This window comes from Polypterus senegalus, chromosome 14, assembly GCF_016835505.1.
Source record: "Polypterus senegalus isolate Bchr_013 chromosome 14, ASM1683550v1, whole genome shotgun sequence".
Classification (NCBI taxonomy): domain Eukaryota; kingdom Metazoa; phylum Chordata; class Cladistia; order Polypteriformes; family Polypteridae; genus Polypterus; species Polypterus senegalus.
In genome coordinates, this window is record NC_053167.1 from 70,427,677 (window position 1) to 70,449,596 (window position 21,920).

The window sequence follows — 21,920 nt, forward strand, 5'->3', positions numbered from 1 at the left end:
TAATAATACCCATCTGTTAGAACCTCATCTATTAAAAAAATCATCCGAGATATTGTTTGATAGAACCTTGCCTACTGTATACATAGGAGCACCTTAACATATACAGGCATTTGCATTTCGTGGCTCTTTTTTCATCTGTTGTTGTGTTTCAGGGAACTGCAATTTGACTGGGGAAGTTTAGAATGCAGAATCAGTCCTAGCCATACCTGGCTGGTACACTCTGTGCACCTCAGCCCCAAGGAGTAGGACAAGAGCAGATGTCTTCATATGCAGTTGATCTGGCTGAGGCAAGAATAGTGAAATTTGAAAAACTACCCGATGAACACACTTTGATAAATACAGGTGCAGAAAGAGCTTAATTATGCAGTGCTGTATCAGACTGTTCATCTAATAACTACAGCATGAACATGGTGAAATTTAGTCAAGATTCAGAAATTGAATGTGTAACAAGTCAGGATTCTGAATACAAGTCACTGCATTTAGATTAAAGATGAGTTTAGGCAGAGCTGTAAAACCTTTAAAAGGCTATGTAAGACATTGTATTTTCCTACTGCTTGAACAGCTCTGGGACTCTGGAGTGCTATGTACCTGGAGGCATTTTAAATAAGCTCTTGAAATGCAGGTACCACTTTTTGTAACAATATCATTTCTCAGATCCAATTTATAGTACACCTTCTTAAGGTATTTTTTTTCCCTTTTCATATTCTGTCACTTGTTTCTTTACGGACACCCATTTCTACATAATGGAAGCGACTTTCTGAGTACAGGAATTTATTTGCAACCTTTATGATTCTTTTCACTTATTCTTTCACTTTGTAATATATATTGTACTCTTTCTGTGACTTCTGTCTTTGGTTATCTAGATGGCAGTTGATTTTGTAATGTATTCTAATGATTATGCATCTTTCGTTTGTACTGCTTTAGAGAAGGCCATCTATTTGCTTGTCACTGAGCTATTGCTGTTGCTTTGCTAATAAAGTATAATGGGGAAAAGGTAATTAGTTTTGTGCCTTGCACATTGACATGTATCATTGAAATGATATTAAGGAGACCAAGTCCACCAATATTATCTGACAGAACTATCTAACAATAATACAGGGAACAGCAAAGAAAATCTGTACAGCTTGTTGTCAAGATCAGCAAGTCAAACAAATACCTCTGGCTTTTTAGCCTTTCGTGTATTTGCTCAGGTGCTCATTTGTGTCATTTAATTTCAGCAGCTAGTGAAGGAGAATTATTTGATTGAGGTAATTAGCCCCTAACTATGTGGCTCTGTTGTTCTCCTTTCCTATTAGGAAACGTGCTTCGCCATCCACTAAAGATGATCACTCAGGAGGTGTTAAAGATTCTCTGCTGTCTCACTCTTCTGATCCTGTGGAGATGCGTAGACTAAATTATCAGACTCCAGGTATGATTTCTGTGATTTTTTTTATTGGTCTCTGGGGAAAAAAAACCTTGCTATTCAGAATTGATTAGGATGGAGCTGGTTCTGTTTTTTTAATAATGTATTTTTAATAAATGAAAGTCTTTCAGTGTCTTGCTGTTTTCTCGAATGAGTAAAAAATTACTTTTTGCATAATTTTATTACTGGCATTTAAACAATTTAATTCTTTTTCAGCTTCTTTGTACTTTTGGTTTGTGTTTCATTTTTTCCAGTATTGTAGTGGAGGGCCCAAAGTAAAGGAATGTATACATCTAAGATTGATTGAATAGATGCAGCATTCTTATATAATAATCAACTCCCAAAGCACCACCTTCAGATTTAAGAGAACAAATAGTGCTAGTAACATTTTTGTATGTTGTTTACATGAGATGCTGCATTTCATGTCTTTATTGGTTTATTGCTGTGAGTTGGGATCAGCCAGTTGAATAACAGAAAACACAAGATATTAAGAGTTGTCTCTGCAAATGAACACCTTTATATGTGTGTCTATATATATATATATATATATATATATATATATATATATATATATACAGCAGTGCTTGAAAGTTTGTGAGCCCTTTAGAATTGTCTATATTTCTGCAAAATTATGACCTAAAACATCATCAGATTTCCACTCAAGTCCTAAAAGTAGATAAAAAGAACTTGGTCATTTATTTATTGAGGAAAATGATCAAATATTACATATTTGTGAGTGGCAAAAGTATGTGAACCTTTGCTTTCAGTATCTGGTGTGACCCCCCTTTTCAGCAATAACAGCAACTAAACGTTTCCGGTAACTTTTGATCATTCCTGCACACCGGCTTGGAGGAATTTTAGCCCATTCCTCCGGACAGAACAGCTTCAACTCTGGTATGTTGGTGGGTTTCCTCATATTAACTGTTTGCTTCAGGTCCGTCCACAACATTTCGATTGGATTAAGGTCAGGACTTTGACTTGGCCATTCCAAAACATTAACTTTATTCTTCTTTAACCATTCTTTGGTAGAACGACTTGTGTGCTTAGGGTTGTTGTCTTGCTGCGTGACCCACCTTCTCTTGAGATTCAGTTCATGGATAGATGTCCTGACATTTTCCTTTACAATTCTCTAATATAATTCAGAATTCATTGTTCCATCAATGAAGGCAAGCTCTCCTGGCCCAGATGCAGCAAAACAGGCCCAAAACATGATACTACCACCACCATGTTTCACGGATGGGATAAGGTTCTTATGCTGGAATGCAGTGTTTTCCTTTCTCCAAACATAATGCTTTTCATTTAAACCAAAAAGTTCTATTTTGGTCTCATCCGTCCACAAAACATTCTTCTAATAGCCTTCTGGTTTGTCCACGTGATCTTTAGCAAACTGCAGACGAGCAGCAATGTTTTTTTTTGGAGAGCAGTGGCTTTCTCCTTGCAACCTTGCCATGCTCACCATTATTGTTCAGTGTTCTCATGATGGTGGACTCATGAACCTGAACATTAGCCAATGTGAGAGAGGCTTTCAGTTGCTTAGAAGTTACCCTGTGGTCCTTTGTGACCTCGCCGACTATTACACGCCTTGCTCTTGGAGTGATCTTTGTTGCTCAACCACTCCTGGGGAGGGTAACAATGGTCTTAAATTTCCTCCATTTGTACACAATCTGCCTGACTGTGGATTGGTGGAGCCCAAACTCTTTAGAGATGGTTTTGTAACCTTTTCCAGCCTGATGAGCATCAACAGCTCTTTTTCTGAGGTCCTCAGAAATCTCCTTTGTTCGTGCCATGATACACTTCCTCAAACGTGTTGTGAAGAGCAGACTTTGATAGATCCCTGTTCTTTAAATAACACAGGGTGCCCACTCACACCTGATTGGCATCCCATTGATTGAAAACACCTGACTCTAATTTCACCTTCAAACTAACTGCTAATCCTAGAGGTTCACATACGTTTGCCACTCACACATATGTAATATTCGATCATTTTCCTCAATAAATAAATGACCAAGTATAATATTTTTGTCTCATTTGTTTAACTGGTTTCTCTTTATCTACTTTTAGGACTTGAGTGAAAATTTGATGATGATTTAGGTCATAATTTTGCAGAAATATAGAAAATTCTAAAGGGTTCACAAACTTTCAAGCACAACTGTATTTATATCTTTATATATGTGTGTGTGTATATGTATGTATGTATGTGTGTGTATATATATATATATATGTGTGTGTATATATGTATGTATATATATTTTATTTTACTAAAATGTAATGAATAAAAAGTATTTTTGGTTTAATGTTGATGGATTGTGTGGAAAACGTTTAAGAGAAAAGAATGCAGTGTTTCTCATCCATTTACAACTTTGTATGTTTGTGGCAAAATTATTAAATCAAATGCATTAACTAAATACTTTTGTGAACACTTTTAATGATCATTTCCTGTTTTTGACACCAGAAATTCTTTAGCATATGTTTGAAATGAGAATGAAATTTGATTGGAAGAAAGTGTATCTAAAGGTGTTTTAAACATCTTTTCATTCAATTATTGTCATATTTTAAACAAGATTTTGTGACATTTAATGGAAGCACTGTTAGTAGCTTTTCCATTGTGGCTTAATCTAATGTAAAGCACTGTGCAGACCCCATAATGAGAGTAAGCATTTTAAATTTTATTAAAAATATGGAAGCATTAAGATTGCTTTTTGTGAGTGTCCTTGTGTCTCGAATTAATTATATTTTAACTTAGCATGTATTGGAGGTATATTTCTTTAAAGATATTTTTAGACAGCCAGGGTAATTTGCTATATTTCAGACTCATTTCCCATTTTGCAGATGTTGTTATATTTAGTGTCATTTGTTTAGTATTTTGAGAAAATTAAAGTTCAGAAAGATGTCATTCTACAAATCAACAAAACTGATCAGTGTGTCATGAACATTAGAAACCTCAGAAGGTCTTGGACGCATGCCTCTTGCTGACTTCCACAATAATGTCATAGTTGGTTCATCACACTTACTTGAGGCACTACAAACTGGATATGTCGTGAACGCCATCTGTCATGGTGAATGCTGACAATAGCCAGTGGGCTAGATTTCACCCTTAAATGCTTTGTTCAGTTGTGCTCTTCAGCTAAAAGTTGCAAATGGCTGATATAAAAAATGTGTTTTCTGACCTTTAAAGTTTCATTTGTGAACTTTACACACATTGTCTCACCAGTTTTGTACCCGTGAATTATGAAAACACTATACTGGGTTAGTATCTGTAACAAACATAAATCATGGCATATCCACATTTTTATTATTTTTTTAATTTCAAAAAGAAATCCTTAAAACTCCATTTCAATGTTTTTTATAGCTTATTAAGACTTCTTTTTGTTGCAGTCTAATGTTTGATGACACAGATCCTTTTAAATGTAATGGCAATGTAGTTATTTTTATGAATGTTTAATATGCATAGTACAAATTGGTCACAGTTCTATATTCGGTTACCAACAAATACAGTACATATATATTTATGTTACCAAAACTATATGATTTGTGAATATTTGGAATTATATTGTATATCAACAAACTCTCTGTGTAAACTGTAAGAAAATAATTCTGAACTGTCTCAGCTGTGTCATTATATAGGCAATGACAATTTGTTGTTGTTTCATGTGACCTATTAGAGTCTGGAGAGATTAATTCTAATATTCAAGATAATGTTAAGTGTTTTAGGGATTTGAATTGATATAACCCAGTGTTTTTCAAAAAATTTCAAGAAAGAAAATGAACAGTTTTACACTTGCTCATGCAAATGACTCGTTATACTTCAGAGTTCAACAGTCCCTAAAATCAATAGAGGAAGTTATGCATTAGGTTATAAACATCCGAGAAAATAAAAATACTTCAACCTCCTTGGTGTTAAACCCAAGCCTCTCTTGGACTTGGAATTCTGTGTAAAGATGGTTAACGCTGAATATTTCTCATGATATAGCTATTATGGTCCAATTTACAGCGCTAAGCCCAAAAGACACTTGGGCAGATTCTGCTGCCATCTCGTGGAAAACTAACATTATGCTGCAAAAAATCTATAATATGTTTCTGCTTTTTGCCACTCCTAAGATAACTTGTCAATATTCATGAATATAATTGAGCTTTTGACTGAAACAACGGTGTGAAAACGAGCTATAAAGACAGTTTTAGAGCAAACTGAAACGGAACCATTAGTTGAATTAAACAATAGTGATGATGATGTGAGATGGTCATCAGACATTGACACGGATAGTGAAACTAAGGCATACGGCACTGTACAACCGAACTACCATGATACACCTGGTGAATTCAGTCACCCAAAGCCTCACTATGGTGCAAGTTGGTGTATGGCAAAAAAGGCAAAATAATTGCAAAGTAGGAAAGACGTCAACCCCCTAAGCACTGTTTCAGTGCAGCAATTGTCAATGTTTGTGTCAAGGGAAATGTGGAAGTCACTAATCCTTGTGCTGTGGTAGCCTACCATAGCACAAGGGACGCATTGATTGAGTGGATGAGGCGCTGACATTCTATGTCTCATGTACAAGTAACAGAAAATATGTTAGAAGAAAAGTGTGCAATGAAACTTACTCCTACTGTCCAAACTGCGACGTCAGGCTACGCATTGCTGACTGTTTCAAAATATATCACATGAAGGAAGTGTACTAAAACTGCATTAGTACAGTTGTGGACACTAAACATACATTTCATCCTGTATTGATTTCGATGTTTTAGTATGTACGTATTTCAGTTACACATTGAAAAAATGTATCGGGCTACTGTATTACAAAAAAAAAATATTACTATCTTACTAAATTTGAATGGCCCACTGTGATCATGTTGAACAACTTTGCAAAGGAATATTTTATTTTCTTGTGCATGAAGTTAAAGGTAAATTAGAAGTACATTTTCCTTATTCTAATAGAACTGGTTAATGTAATACATGGAGTTGAATAGTAATGTTTGACCTGACTCAAAATAACAAGTACAGTGATCGACATACTCTATACACTTAATTATATAATTAAAATAATGCCATAAACTTCAACTGCAAATTATAAAATGTAACAAGTTGATTAATACCAATAAACATCTAGATAGGTTTTCCATGAGGTTTTCTGTCATTCTTGCCTACGGGTGATCACTCCAAACTCCATATTGGCCTTCAAATCTTGCCTGCACTTAGGATGCAATGGGGCATGTGAGGATGCATGTTTAAATTCATTGTAGCTACAGCAGGCGTGACTGTGCTGGGAGATCATTTTGACAGTTGAATGAAGAGATGCCAAGACTCTTTGAAGACATACTCAATAAGAGATTTCTTTTCCATATTTTCTTTTTTGGAATGTGGCTTCTATTCTTCACACAACATGGATTTTTTACAATAACTTCTTCATTCTTAAAAGCTGTTTTCCTCTTCTTACTCATCTGGCAGGTTTTAAGTGGTTCAGATGCTGTCTGAAGGAACAAAGGCACACAGTGACTAAAATTAGACCACAGTAACCCCTACATTACCAGCATAAAAGAGGACATTTCCTTCCCAAAGTGTGTTGTCTGAGACATTTTGGTGTACTGCCAGTATCTCCCAGGATTTTTTGATCCTGCACTGTATAAGCAGAAAATATTTACCGTTATTTTTAACATGTATTCTCTTGTGAAGTAATTGCTTGTTTTTCCTATTTGGAGTGTACCTGTCACATAATTTTAATTATCATAATCTTACAATAGCTATTTTTAACATTTTGCTGTTTTCTTTTGCTCAGAATATAGCCTGTCATCCTGGTCACAAGTGATTTATCATTTGTATCACCAATTTTGCAACAAGTTCATTTGAGAACCACATTTAAGACTTCTGCCATTAGTTCTTTAAAGAAAGAATAGCCAATAAGCCACGTGACACCCCTCACACACACACACACACACACACATCTGCCACATCTGGGCTTATACGTATAGAATTACTGAAGCCTTGTATCTCAAGCTATTGTCACATAAATTAAAATCACACATTTTGAAAGCTAGGTGTTTAGAGTTTATGGTATTTGGTGTCTAAAAGAGTGAGCCCAGAAGTCAGTGCAACTTAAAACCTATCAGAAACAAAATGTAGAAATGTAGCTTTGTGCTGGCAGTGGGCTTCATAGAAATAATGTTGATCATTTGTGTTTTTCATCACATGCCCCTTCTGAGTAAAATACAATTTTGACCTTTTAGCAAAAGGAATCAAATCCTCTCAATGATTTTATACAATTCCAAAATGAAAAAATGTGAAGAATGTTGTGAAGTTGCACTTTTTCTTGTCCTCTGCAATGACTTTGAGCACAATAAATGCAATGCATGAGAGAGCTGGCACAAACCCCAGGCAGGTCTATTGAGCAGGTTTTTGTTGAAGATATTGATTGGGGTGGAAACCACAAGTGAAGATGTGCATCAGAAGTTATTGGATGACTTGTTAAGTCTAAGACCGTGCAGCTGTTCCAAGGCTTCATTTGTTTACGCCAGTCGGTAACATTTCTTGCTCTGCCTTCATTTGTCTAGACAGCATCATTTGTGACAATATAGATCAGGAAGTAGTTTAATTCTGCTCTCCTGGGTGGTTTTCTTTTTGTTGTTTTTCTTTTCATGAGTAGATGCAGGATTAATGTGTGGGTCCTTGAAGGGTAGTGTCTGTCTCATACTTTCCTTCTTTACTTACCATTACTTTCTAATCTATCTTCATGTTTTAAATTATACTCCTACTTGAATACACTCGGATTACTTTATTCCTACCCCAATTTTTTCTCCACAGGTCCAAGTGCCCCCAGTTGCCCGAACATTTCAAGTTAGTTTTGATTCCTCCTGAGTATATCTGTGGTTCTTTGTCTCCTTTTTTTCCTCACTTCTCGTTTTCTATGTGTCACAATTCATTTTCACTTGAGTCAGTTTGAAGTTTTTATAATTTTTCAACATAGTTTTGAAAACACCTTTTTCCTCCCCACATTCAGTCTTCACAGGCTGGGTTTCATTACTGTTCAAATGAATAATGAAAAATTGAAAACATTTTGAAATGAATTATAGAGAACAGGTAAATTGGCCCTTGCTCCAGAATAAAGAATTCTCTAGTGTTAACACAAGAAAAAAAAGGCAACTAAGTGATTTGCCACTCATGATGGATTCATGTTGTACTGCTATACTAAGTTTACTTACATGGATTTTTGTAATCTGGTAAAGGTTTGGAATAGCCTATGATCCAGCTCTTAATTATGTGAACTGCAGAATGTAGCATTAAAAAATCAAAGTGGTACTAAACTAAATTAAAATAATAATTTAATTTAAAATGGGGAATACATGCAATGCATATTCTGCAATTCAATAATCTGTTCTCATTATTTCTAAGATGTGTGTTCTTTCACATTTTTCATAAAGTAAGGGGTTCAGCTTATCTTAAAATATTTTTTACCTGTTTTTGCTGTTGCAGTAAGGGATTCAGGTTATACTTAAATATTTTTTAGCTGTTTGAGTCCTGATCCTGACACCCTACCTCCTCCTTTTCAATTCAACTTGGGTACTTAATTAATGAACAGTTCTTTTTATTGAATAATTGACCTGATGAAATAAAAAGTGCAGTTTTTGCACACAAACATCGGAAATGGTATCTCCAATTACAAGTATTTACTGGAGAGTATAATCCATAAATTGTACCAATCACCTCCCAATTTGGACTTTTTTTTGGCATTAAGTGACTAGCAACAGGAAAAGCAAAATGAGAATACTATGTATTAACTGGAGCATCAGAAGGATGGAGGCAGTGGACCTGCTAAGTCTCATGAGCATTTCATTGGATCGACCAAATTTTGTAAAATTAAAGTGTCCCATACCCCTCATCTTATATGTGCCATGCTGCCATTAGCTCAAATGAACTCCTTATCCCAGTCAACAGTTTACACGTAATCCACATAAAGGTAATTGAAAATAGTTTGAAAGTTCAGTTCAAATGTCAATGAAGACAACTATTCAATAATTCAGATCTGAGTTGAAATGAAAAATTACGAGGAATATTGTTCCACCAGGACCAGGATGCAAAGAGCTGTTGTGAATATGGAATTCAAATGGGCTTTGACCTTTGCACAATTTTAGTTCTGATCTAGTGTTAGACAAAATTAATGCCAAAAAATGTTGGACAGAAAAATAAAAACTTACAACAGTTTTGTCAACCAGCCTGAGAACAGTCACGGGCATTTGGCTTCAGTTAAATAAAGATGTTTGCATTTTTGTTTCTGTTGTATTTATTGTTTTCTTGCCACCACCCCTATCAGCCTCTTTCAGTATTAGTCAATGTAAAAATGTCTGCTGCTGCAGCTCACTGTCATGTGAACAGTGCTGTTAACCAAGTAAGCATGTTGAATTTGCTCATGCCCATTACATACTGACGTTCGACAGTCCCGTTTCCTATACAGCATGTCACACCAATCTGGAAAAATGGAAAAAAAAGTTATTACATGCATTGTTGAGCTCTATGCTTCCCACATAGACACATTTTTTTGGCACTGTCATTTGTTCAGTTGTATCATCTTGTTACTGCTGAGTGTGTTTACTAATGCAATTCTCATAAGTGCTTCTCTTCTTTTTTTCCATTTCATCTTGTTTAGGCATGAGAGAACATCCTCCAATCTCTGTCACAGACCTCGCTGATCACATCGAAAGGCTGAAAGCTAATGACGGGTTACGGTTTTCTCAGGAGTATGAGGTAATTTTTTTTGTTTGTTTCTTTGTGGTCCTGTATTAGTTTCTTGATGGCAGAGAATCCACCTTAATAAGAGGATAAGTATTTGTGTATCTTTGTGTCCATCTGGTTGCTCTGTCTCGGTCATTTCGACAGATGGTGCATCACAAACATTTATAGAGTAAAAAAATACCTTACATTTGTGATTCCAACCGATGGCACTGCACAACCATTAACACTGCTTTAATGAATCCCATACCAAATGGCATACAACTGAGACATATGCGTTACATTTGTCATTTCAACAGATGGCCCATAACAAACATTTATAGTAATAAAATGCCTTACATTTGTCATTTTAACAGATGGCACATCACAAACAATTGCAGCAATGCATTTTATTACTACAACTGTTTGCACCATCTGTTAGAAAGACAAATGTAATGCATTTTATTATTATATGCATTACAAAATACATTCCAATAGATGGTGCACTATAATCATGAACACTAAGGTCCAAGTGTATTAATTAGATTTCAACTTACAGCTAGTACTGTACATTGCCTGAACAGAAGAATGGGCCCATAAGACCAATTTTCTTATTTTTAGATCTTTATTTGGTAGTCATTTTCAATTTTTGATCCCCCCTACTTTACATTATTATTCCTAACCCTAACAGTTGGATGGACACACAGATACATGTCCCTTTATTAAGGTGAATATCCATCCATCCATTATCCAACCCGCTATATCCTAAGTACAGGGTCACGGGGGTCTGCTGGAGCCAATCCCAGCCAACACAGGGCGCAAGGCAGGAAACAAACCCCGGGCAGGGCACACACACACACACCCACACACATTAGGAACAATTTAGAATCACCAATGCACCTAACCTGCATGTCTTTGGACTGGGGGAGAAAAACGGAGTACCCGAAGGAAACCCATGCAGAATCGGGGAGAACATGCAAACTCCATGCAAGGAGGACCCGGGAAGCGAACCTGGGTTTCCTAACTGCGAGGCAGCAGCGCTACACACTGCGCCACCGTGCCACCCTAAGGTGAATATATACTGTATATTTAGTGAAATTTAATCATTTTGAGAAAGCAAAAAATAGAGAGTATAAACTACTTGTTAACATAATCAGAAATTCCTCTGTGTATTTTTTAATAAATTAGAATTTCCACAGTATATAGTAGATTTAGGTACTCAGCATTATAGTTTTTCTTATTCACTGAAATTTTGTGCAGATGTGTATTTTGTCTAAAGTAGTGCTGCTTCGATCTGGAAAATGAATTTTTATTTGAAAATGTAGCTACTCTTAAAATGAAATGTCCCCTGGTGATAAGAAGGTTGAAAGTGTTTCTAATAATTGTAGACCAAGTTGGTGAGAAATTTATTGAGCTGTAATGGCTTGCATGCTAGGCAGTTCTGTGTGGTAAGCAGTTGTCTCCAGAAATGTCTGTTAGGTTATTCCAGTCATGAGAGCATGCTGACTTACATGTTGTTTTTTTTTTTTTGATGGATGTATTTGTTACAGAGTAAAATGTGCAAAAAATCCATCCATCCATTCTGATGATGTATCCACCTTGAACAGGCTGCCAGTCACTTAAAGCACAGGCCCTTGCTGTCTGAAACTGTGCCAATTTAGAGACTGCAGTTAAGTTACATGGGCACAGGGTCTATGTGCAAGCATCATACTGGTGGTGGATGGGTTGGTAACCAACTCCTGTGAATTAGCACAATTAGAAAAAAAAGTCATCCTACCAGAGAAAGATTTCTTTCCAGAGATATTCAGATTATGGTGTTCAATATTCTTGGCCATTTAAAGTCAAGAATTTTTATCAAAGCTCAGATCATTATTGAATCAGTAAAACTTTTGAGGCAATTTTGCGAAAATGTTATTTTCTTTTAATGCTTCATGCAAAAAGATCACAAGAATGCGCACATTTAAATATAGTTAACATTTTGCAAATTAGTGGCTGACATCTTAACGCTGCTGCCCCTTGATTCTATTGGCAGGTCATTTCCTACCTGTGTGGAGTTTGCACATTCTTTCCAAGCCTGTATGGTTTTTCTCTGGGTAGTCAGATTTTCCTTTTGCAATTCAAAGATGTGTATTTGGTTGATTGGTAACTCTTAATCAGCACCATGTCATTGAGGTTCAGTCAGTGCATGAGTGAGAGATCCATGTGGTGGAGTAGAAGCCCTTCAAGGGTTCGTTTCTGCCTTTGGTTGTCCCCCCATGACCCTGAACTTGGTACAGTGGATTTTGAATTAGAGGGAACGATTATATGGTCATCTGCAAATTCAAATGTTTAGGTTACAGTCTTAAATTCATATGCACGTGTATTTAGTATGTGTAAAATAATCTTTATTTCTATGCACTCAAACACACATATATGTATCTGCACACAATGATTTATATTCAGCCTTCTCAAATTCGAAACAGTATTTACTTATTTTTCACATTTGACAAAGGATTATTGGTTTTTAAAGTCCAACACAAGGGATAAAGAAAGAATTTACATTTAGAGTGGTACATTTCCAAAGGGATAATACTAACATGTTTGCACTTTTTTTCTGTTTATGTAGGAGGAAGGTCTTTGAATTCAATCCTAATTAGATACCAAAATGTGAACTCATTAACCAGTTGCCTTCCGCCTTTTTATATAACTTTTTCTGACATGCATTATCTAAATTACCTATTGAAATCAAGCTGGTTTTCTTTCTTACTCAGTGTTCTCATTGTGAAAGTAATTTTCTGCTCAGAAGATCAAGAATGTAACTGTCAACCCAGTAAATCACTAATGAGAAGGTGTTTTTGAGATGAAGGTTCTTAGATGTGTGAGCTTTGAATTCTTGTATTGAATATGACCTATTTGCATTTATATATAAAAAAAAAAATCTCTCTAAAGGCAATGCATGTATTTTAAGTACAACAAAAGCAGCAGTTAAAAGTCAGTGAGTAAAACCATTTCAAATATGGCAGATTTTAGGAAGACCAGTTTCTTTTTTAAGTGTTTGTATAGTCAGGTTGTGTTATTGAGACAAATATGGCTTGCCATCTTGGCTCTTATGTTTGCAGTGTTCACAGTAATGGGTTGTCCTATAGAACAGATGAAACAACATTCTGTAATTGTGCATAAAATATGACCTCATTAATACTTTATTTTATTTTACATTTATGAGTATTGCTAACAAAAATACGGGAAAAATCCACAATAAAAACATTACTTTTCCACAGAGATTGTAACTTACTAACACTCTATAAGAATAACATATATTAAAATCAAAATATTTACATGAATCATCTGTATGCAAGGTGGTGCGGTGGTTAGTGCTGCCGCTTCACAGATCCAACACCCTGGATTCAAATCCTGTGGCCAGATCAGTCATGACCTGTGTAGAGTTTGTATGTCCACGCACGAGTTCCTCTTGGTGGTCTGGTTTGCCTCCCGTTTCCCCAAAGGCATGTGCAGTAGTTTAAATGAAAGTGCCAATTTGACTATACAGTATGTGAGTGTGAATGCATGTCTGTGTGTGTCCCCTCGACTGCCCCATCCAGCTATAGTTGTTAGGATGTGTGTTGGTGTCAAATTTTCAATCGGTCCACTATCTATGGCAAGGGGCATTGCTGCTGGTTTCAGCTATTGATAAGTGTCAGCACTGTTAAGTTTTTTTTAAGATTGTTTTAAAGTTTGGTACTTTTTATCTTGTTATTCAAAAATGTCATCACATTTTATTTATTATTATTATTACTTATTGAAACATTTGCAAAATCCTGTATTGGGAAGCCCTTTTTGAGAGGGGATCCCTCATTAAATTACACATTAAAATAGGTAGTCTTCCTACTCCATAAAGGAATTATTATTAAAGAATTAAACTTGTAGGCGGCTTCCATTGGGAGTGTTGCAGTTTAAGGTAGGATGAATTACAAAAGATTCTCAAATAAAAGAAATATTTAGGGTTTTTGTTAATGCTCAGGTGAGTCATGAGGGGCTTGAATTCAGTCTGAATCTTTAAAAAGAAGCAGCAGTCACACAAACTCTTTTCTGATTCATTATGTGAAGAACTGTGTGACATACATTATTATTTATGTACTGGTTAAAATATTAAACATTAAAACAGATTAGACAAAAAATAATGATGGTATAGAGTGCCAGCTGAGCACATCTGATCGTGGTTAAAATGTACTTTCTGTTTGAGGTGAGAGCTCTCCACCAGTTACATGAAACCAGCAGCAGTAAAATCAATATAGAGCTTTAAATCGCTAAATACCCGTGGAGCAGGACATAAGGAACAGACTGATATGAACAATTCAGGAAACTCCAAATTAAACACAGCATTTGTAATTAAGCAAATCCTCTTACAAATTGCAAAATGAAACACAAAAAGTATCCACTCAGTAGTTTCAAAGTTATTTTCGCAAAGCAGTTAATCATTACATTCAGCATTAAATTGAGCTTTAAAGTTAAGAATTTAAAATTTAATTTTTTGTATTTTGGGTGGAGTAAATAAAAGTGTGCACAGTAATTTATTATGAGTTTTAAGAAATAATCTGAAACCTTTTTTGTGGTTTGAAGAGAGTGCAGTTAAAATAAGTCTCAAAAAAGTCTGAATTACAATATGCCACCCTAATTTGGGGTGTTCATAAGAAATGTAATGATTTACTACATGAGGTAGAAGTACATGCTAAACAAGAATAGTTGCATTAAATACTTATTTAAAGTCTAAATATTCCCGATTGTATTAGAAATGTATCATTTTTCACTCTCTGATAGGTCCATAGTAAAGGATTAAAAATAAAAAATACATCGTATTCAAAATCACTGTTGTACAATCTAAAATGTTACCTCCTTTGCTCCTTTCTGGGAGTGGCTCTTAGAAGGTTTAGGACAACCGGTAAAGAATCAGATATCCAATGTGGCAGTAGAGGTTCCGACCCACCTCTTGAACCCCAGGTACCACTCCAAACACCAGGTACAAGTCCAAGACTCTTTTTTTTTTTCTTTTAGCACAGTACACCAAGCACCTTCCACTCTACTCTTTAATAAACACTACAATAACCAAACCTCCTCTCCCAGACACTTAGCTACCCTTCCTCCCAGCTCAGCTCAGCGTCTGGGCTTTCCCAGTGTCCCTTTATACCCCCTGACCTGGAGGTGTTCCTGCCAAACAGTCCACAAGTCCTTACTCCTTCCGGGTCAGGGTAAACAGTCCATATCTTTATCCCGGAAGCACGTCATCTCTTCCTGTCGCGGGATTATGACGTACTTCCGGGTTATAGGGCATATACGAGTCCATGGGCCCTCTGACAGCGACTCCCATTGGCCCCCAAGGTATCCAGCAGGGCTGTGCATAAAAACTACATAGTCCATAAGGCCCTTCAGGAACTTGGGGCCCGTCCACGCTGTCGGGAGAGCTCCTCCTGGTGGCCTGGGGGTGAGGACCGGAATATAAAGCCGGCCATCCACCACACCAAATACTATCATATTTGTGATCAGCAACTTTGAAATAACTTAAAACAACACTCCACATGCCTGTATTACTGATCCCCATTTTTTTTTTTTGTGAAAAGGAGAAAAATTGACCCCTCATATCCCATTAGGGGGTGAACTCCTGGGGTCAGTTAATTGGCATACACAATTTCAAGTCCTTCTGATCATTCTTGCTGAAGACACCTATTGATTTAATCTTTGTCATAATGGTGTAATTTGGATTTTGTTTTTAATATTAGTGAAACAGGAGACACCAAACCAAAAAAAAGTGATTTCAAAGAGTTCATATAGTAATTATTATGAACTTGTGGCATTTGTGAGATATGGTTTAGTGGGTTAAATGTAGTAAGGTAATGAAGTAGTGGCCTAAAACAACCACAGAAAATCTCCATGTCTCGCCATTAATCACAGTAATGAAGATTGTGAATAGTATGCACATTTACCTCATGTTCCTCTACACTTTCCGTGTGCTTAATAAATTTTATTTATTTAATTTGTGGTTTTGCTACTATTTATAGTTTTTTTAATTTGTGTATCATTATTTTGCTTTGTAAAATGAGATTTCTGTATTCAGAACCTATTTCTATACAGTAGTGGTGGGCCTGTTCTGCTTAGTGAATAAAATATAGAAAGCTAAAAAAAATAAACTTTAAAAAGAATAAATATGTTTGGAAACATCTTCAAGAAAAATTTTAAAACAAATCTAAAATATTCTTTAGAGTTTAGTCCTTTAGTAGACAGAAGGATAATAGGAGACTGCTGATTTGCTTCTCCAAAGTACTCCTTTTTTCAGAGTTATTACTAATGCAGAGTTGGTTCAGATGCTCACACCGTCAATGAACCCGGCAGGATTGCCAAATGGCCTCCCAAGACTGTTGCCAGTTGAAGAGTTTGCTTTTCTGTCATGGGGTTAGCATTGGCTTATGTTGCACAGTGATCTCTTCACCTGACAGAGACGTTGACTCCCATCCTGCTAGACAGCCAACAGAACTCTTAAGACTTTCATCTGTTTAATAAATTCTGTTTTGCAAAAATGAGCTGCTAAGAAGCGGATTAATGTTGGTGTTGAATTACAAAAGTGGCCAGAACTTTTTTTACTAAGGCTTTCAATGAGTCCACTTGTATTTTTCTAGATTTTTTTTTAATTGCATACTCTGTGTTTTGAAGATATTAAAATAATTCAGTATATAATGAATACTATTATAGCATTGTCTGGTACTTGCTAGTGCCAAACTAATTAATTCATGCTCATTTTATTGCTGTTTTAGGCAGCTCACTATCCTTAGGGGAATGGCTCACTATAACCACACACTAGAATGGTGATCATGTGACTGTGGCACTCTTGCCTTTTTTATATGTTCCCCTGCAGCGGGTGCTGAAGCTGTTCATTTGAATTAGGAACACCAGCTCATACAGCTGCTGCCTCAGCGCTGAAATCATCCTCAGCCGATGCAAGAGTCTGTGCCCATCTATGAATATATGAATAGTATTCTTGTTAACTAATATAGGGCACCAAAAAATTGGGTTAGAACTACAGAGCACCAAAAAATATGGTTAGAGCTATCAGTCCAACAATATGCAAAGTGTAGTATATCAATTGAATTTATCTTACTTTGTATTTCATGAAAAGCTGTTCTGTGGAAGACAGTGGCCAAGGAAGTGAATTCTAACCTAGAAAGCTGTCAGTTCTGCTCCCTTCCTATGTCCCAGTATGTTGCACCAAGCAATTCTCTTAACCTGCACATACTCCAGCTCTACACAATTCCTCTGAACACTGATTCAAAGCATATGCACTTCTGAAACGACTTTGAGGCAGTATTAATCATAAAAAAGGCTCTATTTAAAATAAAGGTTGTTTGATACAAAAAGACAATGTAAAAGCAGTGTAATTTGATGTGATTTGACTTACTAGCAGCAGTACATCTAGCTTATGCAACGTTTTAAAACATCTGATTGTTGGTGTGCCATTCACAGGTTGTACGCAAGCTATAAAAAACACTTCAAACTAATCTCCTAATGGAGTAGTGACTATGCTCAGATTTACTAAGCCCACTTTCATATTGTATCTGTCTGTCGTGTATCATGCACATGTCTGTCCTGTAAGAAGTATCCAAAAACTCTCTTGCTTAAAATTCAACAGACCTGGCTTTGCTCTTTTCCTGCTTAATGAAAGCTTGTCATTGAGAACGCTGCAATGTATTTGTGTATTCTGCTGATAATAACTAAACCCTAACCTGCAATGGTGAGGATGTGAGGCATCAACAACTTTATAAATGGCCAATAACATTTTGCATATTGAAGTGCCAGCAACGTGACCAAATGGTCTGTAAACCAAAATATTATTACTTTAATGAACAAGCAACTTACTGCCAAACTTTAAAAAGGTGATAAAGTGTTCTTGATAAACTTGTTATGCTTGTGTTTTAGAGGTGTTATTGGAAAAAAAAAGTGTTTGCAAAACAAAGACTTGTAAATTCTCTCTCTTTTTAATAATCTTGATCTTTATAAACATTGTATTACAACCTTAAGGCTTTTCTATTAAGATGTTTTGCCAAAATAATTTAATCTACAGAATTTTGATTACTGTTGATTTATGATTATTTTGCAAAGAAAAATACCTGAGTTTACAAAAATATTACACATAGATGACAAAGTTTAATGTTTTAAATATCACTTGACAATGTGGCTGCAATTAATTGTGGATATTTTGATAGGAACTGGTGGCAGTACTGCACTTCAGTCCATTTTTATAGCTATCCTACCAAGTTGCAGGATTGTATCAGCAGCACTTGGCACAAGGTGGACAGGATACTAGTAGGGTTGAATTGGTAAAATTTTCACTTTGTTATCAATACCAGCTTTCAGCCCTCAGCATTGGCACCAGAACAAACTGCAGCTTTCCAGGTGTGACACACAATTGTTTGCCTTCCTTGTGTGCTGTGCACTATGCATCTCTTCCTTCTTGATAGCCATTAAGTCCAGATTGCGTCAAAGCATGTAGTTTTATTTCGTGAAGTCTATGAAATGAAAGTTTTTACACAAATGCAATAGCAAGTATCAAAGGAAGAGCGGGAGACTGAGAGGAAAACTGATGTTTACTTCTAGTACCAAACATCCTGAAATGCTGGTACCTCACCATTTGAAAATTGGGTTTTTTCAGTATCATGCAACCCTAGATGCTAGCCTGTCGTAGAGTTCATTCACGCACACACTCACTCTTATAGGATCAGTTTAGAGTTTCCAGTTAGGCTAGTAGATGTGTCTTTAAGGTGTCAGAGAAAAATCAGAATACCTGGAGAAAAACCTTTGTGATTACATGGAGAAAAAATGTATAAAGTCCACAAAGCTAGTGCCCAGGCTGGGATACAAACCTAAGTCTCTGGAGCTCTAAGGAATAGCATGCAGACCATCAGTATTTTCTCAGTATCTAATAATATCTTAATATCTAATAGAATACATCTTTATGGTGTTCTTTGAAATTTAAATCAAAATCATAACGTTTAAATGTAATCTCCCAGCTGGTGCTTCAGTTTGAAATCTCTTCAAGAAAAGAATTTTACAGTTGAAATAATTCACTCCCAGTGCAGAGACACTAAAGTTTCAAAATATTTCATTTGCCTGCTCTAATTTAGAGACTGAAGAGTCCCTTTGAATAGCATTACTTTTCTTGTAATGTAAGTAATGAGGTCAAACAGCAGCCAGACATTGATTTTAAAAGTGATTATCTCCCCATTTAAGAGAGGGTAGTGCTAATACATGTGACTGTTTTATTAATACAAGTAATCTTTAAAAAAGGGGGAGATTTGTTACAGCAGTGTTTAGTGGATTCACTGGTTAGTTACATTGTTTTAGTTTTTCTTATTGGCCAATGCATTATTAAAAGAAATAATATGGTCATTTGAAGAATCATTATTTTCCCAATAAAACAAATATTATTAAATGCAGTGACATTAGAAATATATCTTAAGGATCTATGAATGCTTCTACCTGTAATTGTAAGAATTGCCTGTGTGTGTATAAATACAGTGCATCCGGAAAGTATTCACAGCGCATCACTTTTTCCACATTTTGTTATGTTACAGCCTTATTCCAAAATGGATTAAATTTATTTTTTTCCTCAGAATTCTACACACAACACCCCATAATGACAACGTCAAAAAAGTTTACTTGAGGTTTTTGCAAATTTATTAAAAATAAACAAAACTGAGAAATCACATGTACATAAGTATTCGCAGCCTTTGCTCAATACTTTGTTGATGCACCTTTTGCAGCAATTACAGCCTCAAGTCTTTTTGAATATGATGCCACAAGCTTGGCATACCTATCCTTGGCCAGTTTCGCCCATTCCTGTTTGCAGCACCTCTCAAGCTCCATCAGGTTGGATAGGAAGCGTCGGTGCACAGCCATTTTAAGATCTCTCCAGTGATGTTCAATCGGATTCAAGTCTGGGCTCTGGCTGGGCCACTCAAGGACATTCACAGAGTTGTCCTGAAGCCACTCCTTTGATATCTTGGCTGTGTGCTTAGGGTCGTTGTCCTGCTGAAAGATGAACCGTCGCCCCAGTCTAAGGTCAAGAGTGCTCTGGAGCAGGTTTTCATCCAGGATGACTCTGTACATTGCTGCAGCCATCTTTCCCTTTATCCTGCCTAATCTCCCAGTTCCTGCCGCTGAAAAACATCCCCACAGCATGATGCTGCCACCACCATGCTTCACTGTAGGGATGGTATTGACCTGGTGATAAGCGGTGCCTGGTTTCCTCCAAAAGTGACGCCTGGCATTCACACCAAATAGTTCAATCTTTGTCTCATCAGACCAGAGAAATTTGTTTCTCATGGTCTGAGAGTCCTTCAGGTGCCTTTTGGCAAACTCCTGGTGGGCTGCCATGTGCCTTTTACTAAGGAGTGGCTTCCGTCTGGCCACTCTACCATATAGGCCTGATTGGTGGATTGCTGCAGAGATGGTTGTCTTTCTGGAAGGTTCTCCTCTCTCCACAGAGGACATCTGGAGCTCTGACAGAGTGACCATCGGGTTCTTGGTCACCTCCCTGACTCAGGCCCTTCTCCCCCTATCGCTCAGTTTAGATGGCCGGCCAGCTCTAGGAAGAGTCCTGGTGGTTTCGAACTTCTTCCACTTACGGATGCTGGAGGCCACTGTTCTCATTGGGACCTTCAAAGCAGCAGAAATTTTTCTGTAACCTTCCCCAGATTTGTGCCTCGAGACAATCGTGTCTCGGAGGTCTAGAGACAATTCCTTTGACTTCATGCTTGGTTTGTGCTCTGACATGAACTGTCAACTGTGGGACCTTATATAGACAGGTGTGTGCCTTTCCAAATCCTGTCCAATCAACTGAATTTACCACAGGTGGACTCCAATTAAGCTGCAGAAACATCTCAGGGATGATCAGGGGAAACAGGGTACACCTCAGCTCAATTTGGAGCTTCATGGCAAAGGCTGTGAATACTTATTTACATGTGCTTTCTCAATTTTCTTATTTTTAATAAATTTGCAAAAAACTCAAGTAAGCTTTTTTAACGTTGTTATTATGGGGTGTTGTGTGTAGAATTCAAAGGGAAAAAATGAATTTAATCCATTTTGGAATAAGGCTGTAACATAACAAAATGTGGAAAAAGTGATGCGCTGTGAATATTTTCTGGATGCACTGTATGCTTTATACAGGAAGTGTGGTGGGATGAGGGTGTGTTTTACTGTTAGACACATTGATTAGAAATAATACACTTACATTTTACAAACCAAGAACATTATTTCTGCTGCCTTGGAAGTGTCATTTTAATTTCTCTATTATAATAAAAAAAATCCTGAGACGAGACAAGACGTGACTTTTTCAGAGAAATACTTTCATGTACCGCGACACGAAACTTTGTACCAAGAGATTTAACCCAGCCTGGGGCCGGAAATAAAAGACAAAGATAGATAGATACTTTATTAATCCCAAGGGGAAATTCACATAATCCAGCAGCAGTATACTGATACAAAGAAACAATATTAAATTAAAGAGTAATAAAAATGAAAAGAATTAAAATAAAATTAATGTTAGTATTTACTCCCCCGGGTGGAATTGAAGATTCGCATAGTGTGGGGGAGGAACGATCTCCTCAGTCTGTCAGTGGAGCAGGACGGTGACAAAAGTCTGTCACTGAAGCTACTCCTCTGCCTGGAAATGACACTGTTAAGTGGATGCAGTGGATTCTTCATGATTGAAATGAGAACGAATTTTGTAAAGAATTCTGAAACGTGGTGCAATACACATGCAGAGCAGGCTAGAAACAATGAAAGTACTAAAATTCGAAAGTCTCA

At 36.5% G+C, this 21,920-nt stretch overlaps 1 protein-coding gene across 17 annotated transcripts in view; it reads left to right on the plus strand.

Annotated features, from left to right (window-relative positions):
- ptprfa (protein tyrosine phosphatase receptor type Fa) overlaps positions 1-21,920 on the plus strand; it is a 596,272-nt gene that overhangs the window by 530,417 nt on the left and 43,935 nt on the right. For 9 of the 17 annotated variants that reach the window (XM_039734603.1, XM_039734602.1, XM_039734605.1 and 6 more), the window contains 3 exons: positions 1,296-1,408; positions 8,193-8,225; positions 10,033-10,130. In XM_039734603.1, coding sequence (XP_039590537.1) covers positions 1,296-1,408; positions 8,193-8,225; positions 10,033-10,130 — 244 coding nt within the window. The remainder of the gene's footprint in view (positions 1-1,295; positions 1,409-8,192; positions 8,226-10,032; positions 10,131-21,920) is intronic. The other 8 variants (XM_039734608.1, XM_039734609.1, XM_039734611.1 and 5 more) reach the window with 1 other exon arrangement.